The following is a 17228-nucleotide window of genomic DNA, read 5'->3' as shown; positions in this document are numbered from 1 at the left end:
GCAGTTCCTTGGAGAAATGAGTGACAAAAACACACGAAGAACACATCTTACATTAGCAGATGTATTAAGTCAAAAACAGCAAGTATATTATACAGGCTACAAATAACAACAAACACCTGTATTTGCACATGCCATTTACAGCCCTCCCAGAACTTATTTGCTACGTGTCAAAAACTGTCTAAAAAGCTTTATAGACCTCTTGATTTTAATATCTCTATGACTACTTTCACTCTTTGGGTAGGGAACATTTTTCTTCAGTCTAGCTGACTCAAGTTGCTAAGTTAAGCCAGACCTGAATGCCCATGAACTACGACACCAAGTTATAAAAGAAAGACCTATATAAATTCTATCACCACAGTGAAAACTACACGTGAAAATGTCGAACATTGAAATTATATACATACTTACTGAGTAAACCCACGTGTCAGTCACTTATGAGACTGAGTTTACTATTAATTATAAAGACCAAAATCTGGCAAAGAGACCAAAGGTGTTTCAAGTTCAACCATGACTGTGCTAACTTATTTAACAGCAAATCTTAAGTTAAAAACAAATAAAAACAAAAAACAAAACTCTCAGAGAGAATGTTCTGCAGGACCACTACCACTCAGTCTCCTAGTGGCACCTACCTGTAACACATCAAGGCATAAAAACTTCGATTCCCTCATCTAAGTTCAATACAGAACAAGAAATGCATTTGGCTACCGAGGCTTTGCAATTTCACATTCATTGACCGGATAAAAGGAATTAAGTCTCTGTAACTCAACTGATGAGTTGAGTTTTAAGTGCGACAGCATTCGCATCACTCAGATTTTGATTTTGATGCTGACAGTGAAGAATTCAAACTTGGGAGAACGTAAAAATACCCAACTCTACTTTAGGGATTTGCCACAGTGCTTTAGATGCAACAGCTCTCCACCTAGGATGGGAATACCTGACTGGACTAATCATCACTAAGTTAACAATCCTCTTTTTTCTAATTCAATCAACACTTCCAAGGTCTGCACAGAACTTTTGTTACAACAAAATTGTTCAGTACTAGTTCTGTACTACAGACACTGTTTTGTTGGGCAATGATGAGAGGTTTTTGAATGCTACATCAGGTCTCTCCTGTCATTCAACTACCAGGTTTGGTTCTTCCAGATGATGTTCCCCATCTGATCCAACAAAACCCAATCTGTAAAAACTTTCCCATCCCCTGAATACCCTATTTTTCAGGAGTATGAGATGACAAACTGAGCAAGTCAATGAAAGTTGCAGCAGTTATCAAAATAATTTAATAGTGGCTAATCTAATGACGTTTCCAGTTGATATGCCAGTTAGGACATTGGGAAAAGACTGGAAGCTCTGCTTATTCATGCACTCCCTTAGTAAACCAGAACTCTTAACACCTGCAGCTCTGCAGAGGTAACTGTGCAATACGGAGCCTCATGCTCCAGAAGCATCTTCCCCACAATTGTCTAAAAACCCTCCAATTTCCATCCATGTCGTTTGAAGCATCAGCCACAGAAGACTGGTGAAATATGCAGACACTATAGAGAGATGCCTCTCCTGGATATCTGGCTCATAGATCTTATTCATTTGTTTGAGTCAAACTGATTGCCAGATTTACAACTCCCCTCACCTTGCTCAGCAGGCAGACTTCTCACATTCATTTCTAGCATGAAGCAAACACTATTAGCTGCTGGGAGCTTCTGATTATCTACACATTTCTCTACAATTCCCAAGATCTTCAAATGTAATTTTTACTCTTTTTTGGTGTTTGTGCCTCTTAGCACCCTTTAAACAAGTACTTCTATTTTTCAGGGTGTTGCCTAAAGTCTCAGGCACCTGTAATTTAGATTCTGACATCTCTTGACTGGACTTGTCTTACAAGCAGCAGATGGACTCAGCCTCCTCCGACTTTAAACTCCACAAAAACTATCACACATCCACTACAAGCAGTAGTGGAAGGGCAACGTAACTGTGCATTGAGGACATACACCTCAACTGGTAACAAGGAATAACACTGAGGAAACAAAGATCTATACTCTTAACTCCAAACATATTGACTGGGATCCTTCATAAGTTCAGTTACAGAAAACAATGCAGAAGGAACAATACTGAATCTAGGTCATTGCTGTAGGAGTCTAGGCCGCTCTCTTTCCCATAAAGCTTAGCAAAATTTCTTCCTTATGAACTGTCCAGTATAGTGAACATGTCAAAAATTTCTCTGGGTTCAGAGTGACCCTCCTGGCTTGTGCTGTCTGTTTGTTTGTTTTTAATTGTATTTTGTCAGTGTATCTATGGCAGGTGTCTTCTTCAGATATCTTCTTTATTCTAGTTTCCAAGACCACTATTCCACTACAGCTGAGAGCTGCATGAAGCTCATTTGCCTACTCTTAGCATTCTCAGTGATCCTCCATATTCTACAAAGACTTTTGAAATTTTCTCCAGTAGGCAAAGTCTGAATTGCAAACACATAATTACCTTTTTGAATTAAAAGATACATACAAAGACCTACTAAATATCAAGAAACAAAAAGAAATACCTGTCTCATCCATCTTCCAGAAGAACTAGTTTAGTGCAGAACAGACCAAATTTGAAACCTGCATGTGGAGGAGGAACTCTACACAGAAAGGCTGACAGTATTCAGTCAGGGCCAAGGCAGCATACAACAACATTGTATGAGATCAGGTGACTCCTGAAGAGCTTTAGCCAGATTAAGAATTAGTAATGCAAAAAATAAACTGGTTTTCATCTTGGTTTCCCAGGCAGGAAACAGAGCACTAAAGGAGGGTCTCTGTCACCTTGTCTCTTATGCATGATCTCTGACAATGTAACCTAGCACTCCAACTTCACATGGATGAAGCATATAGAAAGATGACTATGAAATACAGCCAAAGAAGCAACTTTTTACATTTTACAGATTTGATATTTGCCCCATTAAACTGAATAGGAATTTCTCTTGACTTCACTGGATGCAGGACCTCGCCCTGTATTACAAATGCATGCTTCAAGATGGCCTACATTAGAAAGTACTAAAAGCAAAAAGTTTAGAAAGGTTGCCTTGGCGTATCTGCATAAAGCACAATAATTACCATGTTGAAGTAAGACCGGATTTTGACCCCTCTTGCCAAATCCCAAACTATGACATTTCCATCATGTCCAGCAGAGAAGAGAACTCTTGGATCAAACGGATGAGGTTCAAGTACAAACACTTCATCTTCATGGCCCTGAAATTAAGGATACAGCAAGAAGAACAAGCGAATTATCTCAAATACTTAGGCAGGAATTCAAAATGATAACACTGACAACTGCAATGTTCACGTGTGAAAGTGTCCAGCACATAACAACTACTTAGACTATATATTTTTTTCAATCTGCATTATACTCTTCTCTATCCAGTTGCAATTTTAGCTTCATAATAAGTACGTCAAGTATAACAACTTCGTAACAAGTTTGTCCCACAACTTTCATCATTTCATTTGACATTTTTGATCTTAATGCTGGGCAGATTTCTATTTGTTTAGGCATGTTAGCAGTTAAAAATTTAATTTAGAGCTATGAAATAATTAAGTACAACTAAGAGAACTGCATCTCCAGAATTAACACTAATTTTAAGCTTTACTTGAAATATTTCCATTCCTAGTTACCTACAGCTAACTATTTTTACAACTAAAAAAAAAAAAGGTATCAGACATTAGTAAAAACTAATGTTTGATTCATTCTCTCTAAAAGACTGCTTTTCAGTACCCATAAAATGATGAGGTTGCAGTAACAAGGCTCTGTGTTTAAACAGGGCAACTTTATCCATTAACTGTATTTCAAACATTTGTCACGCTAAAAAAGTCAAAAGTAACAATTGTTTCCTTCTCTCCTTCCAAGATAGCATTTTAGGAAAGAAAAAAAGTCCAAAATTAGTTTCAGACATCTCAAACAATAATGGTGATTTGCACTTCAAAGCTTTATTTTCTAGAAAGCAGCTGAGAAATACCTCAATTACATTTCAATTATCTAAATACATTAATTAAGGTGGCTTTCAGGTAGAAAAAATGTTTAAGGAAGAATTTTGATGACGTATATATAAATTCTGCATTCCAGATTGATAAATGAAGGTGGAGCACCTTACCATGAGAATATGAATGAGTTGGCCAGTGAAAGAATTCCAGACTTTCAGTGTCATGTTATTGACTGCGGTTATAACAGAGTTGTCATGGCGGTCCCATGCCACCATGGTCACTTTCAGTTTTGTGATTTTGTCTTCAACTCCTTGTGGATTTTGTCTAAAATAAAAGAGCAAAAAGAGCTTCAAAGCAATTCTAGCTTGCTAAAAACATTCTTATGTCCATAACAACTGATACTACTTCTGTATTTTACTTTATTATTACGATAAACAGCATTATTTCTTCAAGAACCTGGAGAAATAAAAGACGTTTTCCAATTTTTTAACATATACAATCAGAAAAGCACTACAGATTCTTAAACAATGACTATAGAGTCTTCTCAATATTTCAAAGACTATGTTGATCCGTTTTTTTCCAAGAAAATGCTCTATGATACATAATATAACCCAATTAAGATTAAAATCCATAGTATCTGTTGTGTTATGTGAAGAACGGAAATCCAGCCTCGTCAATCAGTGTACAGTAATTTGGCCTGTAGAATACCTGTATTAAGCAGTTATAAGTACAGAAATAAGTATTCTCATGCTTTTACATTAATTAAAATTCTCAGGCCATATTCAGTACTGTATCATTACCCTTACACCATTTTACTATCTGTAATAATTATGCTTAATCTTGACTGTATTTTATTTTTATCCCTATAAAAATGAAACACCAGCTACCTGTAATATAATCTATTGGAATACCCCCAAAATTACTTTTTTTTGGCCATGTGTTTTAAAAATGTATTGCCCTTGAATTCTCTCCTATTCTTCTGTAAAAACATCAACTAAGTCTAACAATAACATAGTATCACCAACAAAGTGGACAAAAATATAGGATCTTCCATATGTATGCGCTGTAATACGTTATATATCTATATGTACTGTACAGCTCAAAAGTATAAGATGTAGTTGTAGACAGATTACTTTCTAGACCATTGCAGTGGTCTAGAGGAGGCTGAATTCTTTCTTTTTTCTCTTTCTTTTCTGCTATCAGAAAAGAAATCTTGAATTCTTTCTTTTCTCTAAGTGCACCAATTTCATTTTCTTTGATAAATAGTACTTATGAAGAAAAGATCAAATTTGGAACTGTCCTTTACACAGCAATCAAAAGGAAATAAACAGAATTCAAGTACAGGTGCTTAGCTGAAACAAGCAGTTCAGTTTCTCAAATAAGTTCATCATTTGTGACAACAGTTTAAAAACAAGCCATTGCTTTTTCTCCAGGATCAGTTAAAATGATGATTTTTTACAGGCCACATTTTCAAGAAAAAGTAGCTCAGTCTTTGTTTTCAGGGTGCCAATGCACTATAGATTGTCATCCAACAGCTTTATATTCATGTTTTGTTGCACTTGCTTAGAACAAGATACTTTCTGAACCAAACTTCCAACTAAACTATATAGCTTATTTAGTCCTCTCTTCCATGCCTCTCTTGATCTGTCAGATGTCTTTCCATAGGCTTACTCCTTATGTCTTTTTTTTTTTTTGTATTAAATATCCTTCTTTAAACTAGTCAACATGATCAGTGAAGGGAAAAGGTGTACTCATTAAACCATTATAAAACTTTCTAATGACCATCTGTTGGAAAACATTTCCTCCATGCCAAAATAAGAAGGTCTAAACCACAATCCCTACGAAGTTTTTCTCCATCTTCAAGCCTTTTTCATTATTTGGTCTGGTGTACGTAAGTTTTCTATACCTACACAAAGCCTTGCAAATTCTCAGATTATTGAGAACCCATTACATAGCAAGTGACTTATTTGCTCTGGCATGTGGTATAAAAGAGCCCAAAACTCCTTCTCTGGGTACACAGATTTCACAATAACTTTTAAATATTACCAGAATGCAAGAAATCTCAGTAAAAGATCTAATCTGGTTTTCCTGATCCAGAAACAAACACCTACATAAAAAGCATAAATTTGACCTTTAACGTGGTTTGTATATCTTTTACTCCTTTACTCAAACCAAAGAACTAGTGGAGCTACTATCTGGACAAACTAGTTTCCACAGCTGAATATATAGTCAAATATTTGCTTTCATTGGACTTCAAGAGCTAGACAAGCATATTGTAGATTTAATCCATAATCATTTGTGTTTTTTTCTTTAAAAAGTCAGCCAGCAAACAATATCAATGGACTTCAAGTATCTATCTGATAGCAAAACGTTCTATATTACTTACCCTGCTGGGCGAGTAGCCATATCCAACAAAATGCTTTTCCACTCCCTTCGTTTAAATTGCCAGATTCGTGCTGTTCCATCACGGCTTCCACTCACAAATCTAACAAAAGGGAAAAAGAGTTACACTGAGATCAACGGCAGGTCTGTACAGAAAAGACCCTTGTAAAAAGGGATAGAAACTAGAGAATTCAGAATTCTAAAAATTAAGTTGACGTATAAGGAGTGCAAACAATGTCAGAATGCTGTACTACTGGCCTGAGGTGAAAAAACACTTCGTGTACCACTAAAAATGTAAGGGTTTGCAAAAGGTGAAATCTGCTTCTCTAATATGAGCCCCTTCCAAACTAGCTGTATTTTGATCCATGGTGCACCTGGCTTAGTTATCACAGTGCTCTGCCATGGGGACACAGCAGCCCAACGAGCATTCTAACTAACAGCCTGCCCCTATCACTCCACGTAAAGCTACTAATGGGATTTAAGACCTAAAAATTGCTGAAGTGCAAGGAGAGCCGCAAGCTGACGTAGAGACTTGATTTAAAACAAACTAAATCTATTCCTCATTAATTGTGTAACAAGGGTCTCTGAATAGTTGCAAACAAGCTTGAGCTTCTCCCTCAACTTTTTCTTCCCCCTTTTTTTTGGAGTACAGGGTCAGAAGGAGGAGAAAGAGGTGGACGGAACACAATTAAGCCTGGTTTGCAACTAACTGTATTGCAATAAAAGTGTATGTTAGAACATCATTTAAATGAAATGTCAGAAATTTAATAATAAATAGAACTATTTTCTTTAGCATCCTTCACATCCAACATCTAGAACTTCAGTAGAGTATTAAAAAAGCCAAACAACTATGTAACTGTGTTTTGTTTAACAGGTTTCTCTTTATCCAGGAGTCACTTAACTGAGAAGAGGTTTAAACATTTAAACATATCTAAACGTATAGTTATTTTACTTATGAATACATATACACATTTAATAAAAAAGTTAAAGTATTTCTATACTCCTTAATTTTAGCAAATTCAGAATATTTTAATCATTCATTGCAATGAAGACAATGGTAAAACTGAAGAGGGAGTAAAAACAACTAGTGAGAATACAATGATTATAGATAACTATTGCATGAACCTCAAAACAGAAAGCAATTTTTTAGAAACTGATATTTACAAATCTCCACAAGGTCAAAAAAAAAAAAGGTATGAAGAAATAAATTGTTTGCTTACCTGCTACTACTATTAGAGAACTGAATGCTGTCAACTTTGTCCTATATAAAAAATAAAAATAAAAAAATCAAAAGCAATTCTAAATTATCCAAATCTTCCTTTTAATCAAATACATGTGTAATTTAATAAAGTATTTACAGTATGAAACTCCAACTCTGATATCTTCTCTGGCTGACCTGATCCAAAGAAATAAACCCTAATGATGTGATCTGTACTTCCAGTGGCCAAAAACATTCCACCTGAGAAAAGCAAACACAGATAAGTCGTCAGAAAAACGGGCAATCTAATGTTATTACAGTACTTTCAAATATCTGTAACATTAAATATTTAAAGTTATTCCCTTAAATTTACAGCTGTATCTCATTTCATTTGTGTCTGTAACTGACCTTTAAGTAAAAACAACAAGGTTGAGAAACTCAAGAGTTGAACTGGAGTTGAATTAGCTCACATTTGTTGTCAGACAAATGTGTATCCAGAGACGTACCTGAAAATTAGCTAACTGAAGTAATTTGTTTGTGACTAAGCTCTTAGTGGGGCTCAATCTTAAAGAAAACTGAATGGAAACAGAGCCCTAGTACGTTCTGAAAATACTATTCTGTCAGTTTGGTATTGTATCTAATTGTTTGTGTTGTGTTCTTTACCAACTGTCAACTCTAAGTATGAATGAAATTCAGAGTGTGAGAACCTGTTAATTAGCACCTTCTTAATAAAACCTCTATAATCCTATCTCAGATAAAGCTAACTTTCAGAATCACTCTGAGGAAAAATGTCACGTTTTAAAGGAACTGCAGACACAAGAGACTTATTTTATGTTCAATTGTTTTCAAGAATTTCCATATCACCAAGAGTTAATGCACAGATTATGAATATTAATCATTAATTGGTGTTTTTTTCCAATAACCATTTTAACTCAATTCCATCTTTTTAAGAAGAAATATGCTACAGTAACTGCATTATAATTCATTTTACTCTCTAAATGATTTCTTACATTGAGACAAAGATATATACGTGTATATATAAAATAGTCTTTTACCAGCACTAAAAGAAGAACAGATCATTTGGACTCCAGGCCGAGGGCGTTCCGTAAATTTTGTTGGCCTTGGACTAAAAATAAAGAAATAGTTAAATAATTTCCTAATACAGTTTCAAAAAACAAGTCAGTATGTTAGAAATAAAGCACAGAAGGACAAAATTAAATATGACGGAACAGATGGCTGCCCATCTACAAACAATTTACTGCGACTATGCTTCATGATCTGATCTTTAGGAAACTAAGACATACAGACAGACCAAACAATCTATGTATAAAGGAGAGCTGTATTGCGAATTTAAATCCCATGTCCCTCTCCCCTCAAATATGGCTATACAAAACACTTTCATTTAAGTCACCTGTAAAGCAGATGAGAAGACACCAGAGCCAGGTACCCAGGAGGTTGTTTTAAACCACTGTGTGTATCAGAGCTCTGGTTTTCTCCTGCAAAACATGGCTGCTTTGACTACAAGAGAGAAACTGAGGTTGGTGCTCTTTGTAGAAAAGGATACAAAAGAAATTTAAATAAATTTGAAGTATTTCACAGCATTAGAATACACCCGTTTCTTCAGAAAGCATGTATTGTTTGTTGGTTTCCAATAGCCCCCACAGAAAATTAGGACTATGGCTAGAAGTTTTAAAGAAAATTTTCTTTATGCACTCTGCTTCCATTTAGGCAGTTCAGTACCTGATGTGGAAGCAGAACTAAAGCTTCACGATTTGGCACTTTGAGAGTGTGTGTGTGTAAAAAACAAACCAAGGATCTAGTCCTTCAATCATTACTTCAGTTCTGCTCACGTACTGCAGCAACCCCAGCTCAGTAGGTGGTCTTGCATAGTATACCATCTGCAATCCTTAGTCCTCAAAGAATAAACTTACTAGAGAACAGCAGCATTACACCCACAAGTGTCATCGCTAAAGATCTGTTTTAACATAAAAGAATGCATATTCATGACATCCAATTTTTTCACTTTTAGAAGCAAAATGGCTTTTTTTTTTTTTTTCAGCTGCAGGCAGATGAGTAAGAGACCTTTCTCCACCTATCAGCTATTGCTATCTCAAAGAAAGTAGTAAGCATGACACCTTACTGGTGCCTATATACAAAACAGCATAAAAACCACACTGGCAATAGCAGTTAAGAAATCTTTCTCCGAATTGTCCATTCAATACAGGTTGTTTCTGTCAATCTTCCTTCAGGACTTTTCAGATAGCTCCTTGCAAAGACTTTCAGTGGGGGATGTTACAAGGTACACTAAACAACACAGAGCTATTACACAAAACAGTTCAAACCCTTCTTAACTGAGATACTAACTTAAAAAGAACTATCAGATGATTCGATATGCAGCTTACATAATACGGAGCAAGTGTAAATAGATAAATAGGCTGCTGTTTTCTTCCACTGGGGTTTGTGAACTCTGCCTTTGGAGTTAGGACAGCTGCAAAACAGAGCAAGTATGCACTTATGTTCTAGTTTGGATTATCACGTTAAATTCTCCAACTTATGTCTCTCTAATGTGTGTTATTTAAGGCATTAGGAGACAAGATTATGGCATTCTTTTACACTACAACAGACCGTGATCTTTACAAGATAAACTGGACAATCAGTAATGTGGGGAAGTAAGGAAGGTGGCTGAAGGACAATTTCTTGAAACATACAGAAACCAAGTTAATCATTTTGCTTTAACAAGCATTCTCAATCCAATCGTGTAAGTGGCTGGAACATATTAAGACACCTTCACAAACATTTCACAGAGAGGTCCAGCAAGGCCCTGGTAAACCATTTTCCTCCCAAGATGAGAGGCTACAATCAGACCAGAGCCTGCACAGACAAAAAAGCAATGTACACCGTGTGCCTCAACTAAGGGAAACACTCACCCATGGAAACATCTCTCAAGTTCACCTTCAAAATGCTGTCCTAGTGCAGGAATGGCTGCATAACCCAAACCCTACAGAGTAACCTCACTCTGGACATGCAGTGGCTTAAGTAAGATTTCTCCAGGAAAAACATGTGCAAGGCAAGCCCTCCGATTCGAGTCTTGGCTTAAAAGCCAACAAACATGGACTGGCACACCTGAATCCTAATGCACGAGAAGCCCCTTCAACGTGAAGTGCCTTCTGCATAAGAAAGCAGATGTGAAGTATGCTACCACCCCAAAGACATAAGGAATTAACGTCTTCTTGTCCAAAAGAGGAATGTCAAAATCATCAGCATGTTTTATTCCTTTTTTTTTTTTCCTCTTTTTAAAATTATGGGAAGAAAATTAAGAGCAGCTAAAAAGCAGTATAAGTTGTTCCTCTACCCAAATCTGCGAGACAGCTCTGCTGCCTTGTTGGCGTGGTCTGCCAACAACAGACTAACACTGGAAGCTTGCGATTCAAATAGGTGGCAGAAGAAATAACAAGAAAACTCAGCATCTTTCTCAGCACAAATACATATGCAAATACTTTTAGTGCAACTGATTTAGCTTTTGCACAGTGACCAGTTGTAAAAATTCTCCCTCAGACCTGAGGCAAATTATCCATCAGTTCCTGATGACCCAAGGATGATTTTCTCTCTTCTCCACACTGTCAACTGAAACAGCATGCAACCCTTGTGTTTTCTGCCCTGATCCAGAATAGTAACAGCGCCTAAACGTGAGGGAAGGTCCTAATTACCTTATTTCTAAATTATTTTTCCACCTGCTTTGGACCTTTCCTTTGTCTTCTTTATCTACAGGAACAACAGCCCTACTGTTCCTCTACTTAGAAACCAAATCAACCTGACTGGATTGTTGCAGCTTTTGGGCATACACGATAACTGCCTGGTCAGAGAGCTCTTCACTGAAAGCACAGGAGCACACAGGAGGCTCTAGCATTTGAATCTTCTTCACTGTCATCGTCACAGAAGCATATAGTAACAGAGTTGATCCCTCTCTTCTGAACAACACTGAGAATTCTGTGGTCAGTCTTGCCATGCCTGTGTTTCACCCTGTGGCACAAAATCTACTGTAAAGTCTCCTTCTGCAGTTTATTAAAACAGAGCCAAGCATCTCCCGTCTAGGCCATATGTGTAAAACAAATACTTAACAGGCCTCAATTAATGAGGTTATCCAAAAACTGGGAGACCAGCATGGGAAGCCTCTAATTTCAGAGATACTATTAATACTGCAACAGATCTGCTGGCAAATATGAACACAAGGTTTTCTGCAATCCAAGAGTGAAACAAATAAACATTTGCAGAGGAAAAAAAAAAATGGAAAGACATAACTGGGATAGGACACTTAGAAAAAAAAAATAATAAAATTACAATGGGTCTTATGAATAAGACTGACAGGAATCTCTCTTTCCTTTGATGCTCTTATATTGCTACCCCTCATTTTCCCCCAGCACATCACTGAGTGGATGTGGAGGGAATCTGCCCCATTTCCACAGTTCTGGAAGCAGATCCAGATCTAGAGGTGTGAGGAAGAGCAATCACCTCACTTAAAACCACACCAATCCACACCCATTACTGAGACCCTGTGCCCATACGACGCAGCCTCCTTGTGAAAAATTAGGCTGGATTCTCAGTTTCACAGTGTCACTTCATAGGATTTACTGGAGTGGGGAATCACAGTTAGAAAAGGTTACAGTTTAGCAAATTAAGTAAAACTTCCTGTAACTAACAAGCTTAAGAAGAGCTACATTAAGACTTTTATGAATGTCCAACTAATTCAATATCTTAAGTGACATCAATTACGTTTCCGTCCCAACAGACATGCCTGTTTCTTATTTAGACTTACCATATGCTTTGGCTTTGATGAGAAAGCATTGATTGCTTCAAATACGTAACAGCTCGACTAAATTAGAACAAAGATCTAAGAGCAGTATCCTGCTTCCAAGTGTAGCCAAAACTGAATGTGTAAGAGCAGAAAAAGTATACCTTTCACCATCTTCATACAAGTTTTCAGTGTGCATAATATTCTGTGGCAAGGAGTTTCACGGCTTAGCTGCATGTTTTAGTAAGAACCACCTGCTCCTGACTTGGAATTGGCAGCTCTCACTTGGTACCCTCTAGCACAGGAAGAGCCAACAAGCAACTGGTCGTTGTACAACCTCCTCAAGGCACTCCTAACTATACAGGTCTCATCTTCACGCACTCTTCTTCCAGACTGAAGAGACGTAGGGTCGCTCTGTCTTAAACTCAACATGCAAATTACTCCAGAACAGAAGTTGAGCACGGTACAAACTCCAGTCTCAAAGCTTACTCTGCCCTGTCGTTACACAACATGAGTCACTGGCACGGCTTGGGGCACCAGGCTCCTTCCTTTCCATTCTGCAAGGGACACCTCAACTCATCTGTTTTCTCTGTGCCACTGCACTGCGACTATTTACACATGAAAGCATTACTGAAAAAAAAAAACCACTTTCTTCTTTTAATATTTGCCAGTGCATCTCACTTAAATTTTGCATTCTACATTTACATTTCACCATGGGTAGGAAATAGCTGAGAATCCTCTGCAACAACTGACACCAGCTTGCTCACTTCCCAAGTTTTACCTCCAGACAACTTCCATCCAACTCCATGATTCATCTCCCAGCTCGTGTAGTATAACCCATTTAAGTCTCATTAATTCCACTATTCTCTCGTTAGGAAAAGGGAAGAGATCTCTTCCTCAAAACTGAATTATCAGTGATTATTAAAAGGTCTATTTCCAATTTTAGGTTCCAGATATTTCACAATTAAGAAGGAGCAAAAAGCACTTGAAAGCCATTGAAGAAGTTATCTTTAATAGAAAACTAACTCCATTTGAGGGTCCTGGCAACATTTTTCATATCTTATACTTTGAAAACAGAAGCTTCAGACTCAACTTCATCCACTGATACACAACTGCCCACGAGTACTCCTTCCTACCATGCAACAGTAAAAGAGCAACTAAGAAAGGATTTAGAGATGAGAAAAGAACAAACCAAAAATAATCCCATCCTGATTTCTTGCTAGAATATTACCTTCTCCCACCAAAATTTGGATTTTCGAATATCAGTTGCAATCATCTTGTAGCACAATTTGTCAACACCATTTTCATTTCATGTGGGATTGAGAGATGAGAATAGAACAAAAAAAGCCAACTTTGACATCACGTTACAAAAATTTCACCTTTTTTTTTTTTTTTTGACCTGGTTAATAGTTAGAGAAAAGAATGGGTATATATTGATTTGTTTCCCTGAACAAAAAAGCTCGGTGGTTGCTTATGTTATCAACTTAGTCCTTAAAAGACAAGTAAGTTACAGGTACCCACAGAAACAGATCATATCCAACAATTGCAGACAGCAAACCAACCAGTGACAAGTTTTTTCTCCAAGGTTAGTAGGTCATTCTTGATTACAAAGTAATAACAAGAAATAAAATAGCAACTAACTTTATTTTAAGGGTGCCAGCATCCCACAGCCAAAAGCATATTGTTCCATCTGCCCCGGTTGAAGATAAGTATCGCTTTGAGCCACTGCATAGTGGAGAGAACTGGGAGGGGAAACGGGGGAAGAAAAAAGAGAAGGTCTGTTAATCCGTCCCAGACATGCTAAGAAGTTCCTCAAGTCATTGGCTTCTCATTTAAACAAGACATAAAATAAAATAAAATGAAAAAAAAAAAAAGTATCAAACCATACTGAAGAAAAAAAAAAAGAACACAGTAAACTGCAATAAATAGCACAATAACACAATGCTTTTCGGAGTAACTTTCTATCTTCAGAACAACCTTTCTGGGTTACTTGCCAAAGAACTTTGGGTTCTCCCTCCCCACAACCCAAACTGCAATAGCATGCAACTCTAAACAGAAACAAAGCAAACCATACTCAACACTGACTTGAGTTTTAGTCAATGTACCCGTAAGTCAGAATCATGGTGTGCAAAGAAACCTTATTTCACAACAGAACTGTCCCCATGCATCACGCAATTTTTGTTTTGAACAAGCACTATGCCTGGCATTTTTCAAGGGTCAGATATTGTGACAATAAACCTGCCATTTTGCAGTGCGCACCATGAAAATTCCTTCTCCCTTCACAGCGTAGTTGCCAAATACGCATTTTCATTGTATTGAACATTCCCAAGTGGTTTCTTTTCCAGACAAGTGGTGCGTGTTATTGCTTAGGTGACTTTGCGAAGCAAACACCTACCTGCAATGACGTTATAGACGCGCTGTGGCCCTGCAGAACTGCTAAGGGTGCACAAGTTCGAAGGCACCAAACTCTGATCATTTTATCACAGCTCCCAGCAGCTATCATGGTGTTTTCGTAGTTCACTGCCATATCAGATATTTCAGCTGCATGCCCTCTCAGGGTAGCCAGCAACCTCCCATCATCTGTTGCCCAGATTTTTACAAGGCAATCATCTGATCCCTGGAAGTAAGTAGAAATAAATCATTTCAATCGTACCATTGGTTGTTTCAGTGTTACAGTTCACAAAGACAAAGAACTGAACAACACGATTAGCAGCACACAGGATTATTTTTTTTCATTCTTTTACTGCCTTCTAACTGCTTTTGAATAGTTTTCCACTCTGCAGTCAAAACACAACACTAGATCACATTAATTCTCAACAGCAGATACAAATCATGCATTCGTGACACAAACAACAGATCTCATAGCAAGGTGGATTTAACCTCCTCAGCAAGACACGACACTTCTTTTCAAAACTCCAGCACAAACTGAAGAAGGAAACAGTTGCAGTACACTGAATGCAAATGGATATTAAACGTGAAAATGAATTATGAATTGCTACCGTGTTTTTCATTTAGCATGATACCAATTTCACAGACACTGACTGAACAGTGACACCGTTCCAGAATGACTGATTCAAACCACCTGTGAGCTTTGAAGGCAGCCACTCCTGTATAGGTTTTGGTTATTTGTTCAGGTTCAGAACAAATACGAAGATGGGCATTGGGTTTAGCACCCAGAGCACCAATCTACTAATGGCCACGCACAGATGCTGCAGCAAGTTATAACACGTCATACAATTTCACCTGGGTTTTAGCTCTTCTGCCTACCAACAGTGCATCTGTGCAAGTTTATCTAGCCTGCCTGCTGTTTTGTATTTTGTTTGTTCGTTTTTTGAAGAAGTGGGAAGGCAGGGCGATACTGTTGTCTGCATTTCTAAGAAAGGTATCCAAAGCACAGAGAACAGCCACCAAGTTTTCAAATGGGAGAAGGCAGGGAACAGCGTCCTTGCAGTTACCTAAGAATGACACCTCCATTTGCGTTTGTACCAACAGCCAGCAAACCAGCCAACTTCCTCGGGGTTGCTTTTTGTTTAGTGAGCAAGAAGTTGTTTCTGACTCAGAGTTATTCACAATAGTTTCTCTCTTCCTACATTGTTTACATCAATGTAGACAAGACAACGTATCTCTTTACACACAGGGATACAACAATAGCCACAGTTTTCCAAAGAGTAAAAAGAAAGCTGATTGTACTTAAGCATACTGAGAGGGGGCATTTTTCTATAGGGATACTCTTCACAGGTCTTTTTTCTCTGACTTCTCTCCAAAGCAAAAAGGTTGCTTTGGACCATTAGTGGCATGTTAATCCTGCAGAATGCTTTGCAGGGAACTCCAGACATGTGAAATCAAGATAACTTAAACATTGACTGCATTTCTGGACTGTCTTAATAGGTAATTTTGATTTACCATCTGCCATGCCTCTACTTTTCCCCAGATGGGCATGACTTTCTTATGGGAATGACATTTCTTTCTTCCCAGCTCTTCAGCAGGCGCACCCATGAACGCAGAGATGTGGGCAGGACAACTCCTCCCGTACCCCTGCCCTACTTGTTTTTGGTATACACTTAGTTTGTGCTAATTGCCTCTTGTCCTGTCACAACCCCCTCATGAGAGGAGTCTGGCTCCCATTTCTTTTTGAGCAGGATGAGAGAGATGAAGACTCTCTCACATCACATCTTCACACATGCAGATAAGATCCCTGCAAGCCTTCTCTTCACAAGGCTAAGAAATCACAGCTCTCTCAGCTTCTCCTTCTATGTCAGATGCTCCAATGCCTCCACCATCCTCTCAGCCCTTCCCTGGACTCTCTCCAGCATGTCCATGCCCTTCTTGTGCTGCAGGACCCAGAACCAGACCAAACAGTCCAGACATCATCCGGGCTGAGTGCCCTCAGGGGCACATTGCTGGCCTATATCCAACTTCTTCTCTCTCAGCATTCCCAGGATCTTTCCATCAATGCCGCTTTCCAGCTCATCAGGCCCCAGCATCTGCACAGGGTTATTCCTCCCCAGCGGCAGCATTTGGCATTACCCTTGGTGAAACTTCACAAAGTTCCTGCTAGACTGTTTCTCCAGCACCTGAGGTCCCTCTGAACGTGCACCGCTAGTGACTGGTCTCCAGCCAGACTTCATGTCACCGATAATGACCCTTCAAACCAGGCAGTTCAGGCCATTTTTGGTCAATCTCACTGTCAACTTACCAAGCCTGTACTTCACCTGTTTGTCAGTAAGGATGTCATGACAGTGCTGAAAGCCTTGCTCTAGTCAGGACAAGCAATATCCACACTACTGGCCTTCATCCACCAACTTAAGTCGTTTCATTATAGTAGGTAGCAAGCCCACATTTTCCCTGTTCTTTTTGCTGCTGATATATTGAAGAAGCCCTTCTTGCTGCTCTTCACATCTGTTCTGGTTTCAGCTGA

The 17228-nt window shown here is 38.2% G+C and overlaps 1 protein-coding gene across 2 annotated transcripts in view; it reads right to left on the bottom strand.

Moving 5' to 3' along the window:
* Positions 1 to 17228, bottom strand: part of PHIP (PHIP subunit of CUL4-Ring ligase complex) — a 112167-nt gene that overhangs the window by 63593 nt on the left and 31346 nt on the right. For both annotated transcript variants that reach the window (XM_084284556.1, XM_084284557.1), the window contains exons 8-15: positions 14706 to 14927; positions 13952 to 14052; positions 8577 to 8647; positions 7682 to 7782; positions 7544 to 7584; positions 6328 to 6426; positions 4112 to 4265; positions 3081 to 3215 (exon numbers count right to left, since the gene is read on the bottom strand). In XM_084284556.1, the coding sequence (XP_084140682.1) occupies positions 3081 to 3215; positions 4112 to 4265; positions 6328 to 6426; positions 7544 to 7584; positions 7682 to 7782; positions 8577 to 8647; positions 13952 to 14052; positions 14706 to 14927 (924 nt within the window). The remainder of the gene's footprint in view (positions 1 to 3080; positions 3216 to 4111; positions 4266 to 6327; positions 6427 to 7543; positions 7585 to 7681; positions 7783 to 8576; positions 8648 to 13951; positions 14053 to 14705; positions 14928 to 17228) is intronic.

The sequence above is a fragment of the Netta rufina genome (assembly GCF_964035555.1).
Source record: "Netta rufina genome assembly, chromosome: 3".
Lineage (NCBI taxonomy): Eukaryota > Metazoa > Chordata > Aves > Anseriformes > Anatidae > Netta > Netta rufina.
Note: the sequence above shows the minus strand (reverse complement) of the source record. Positions and strands in the feature narration are given on the sequence as shown.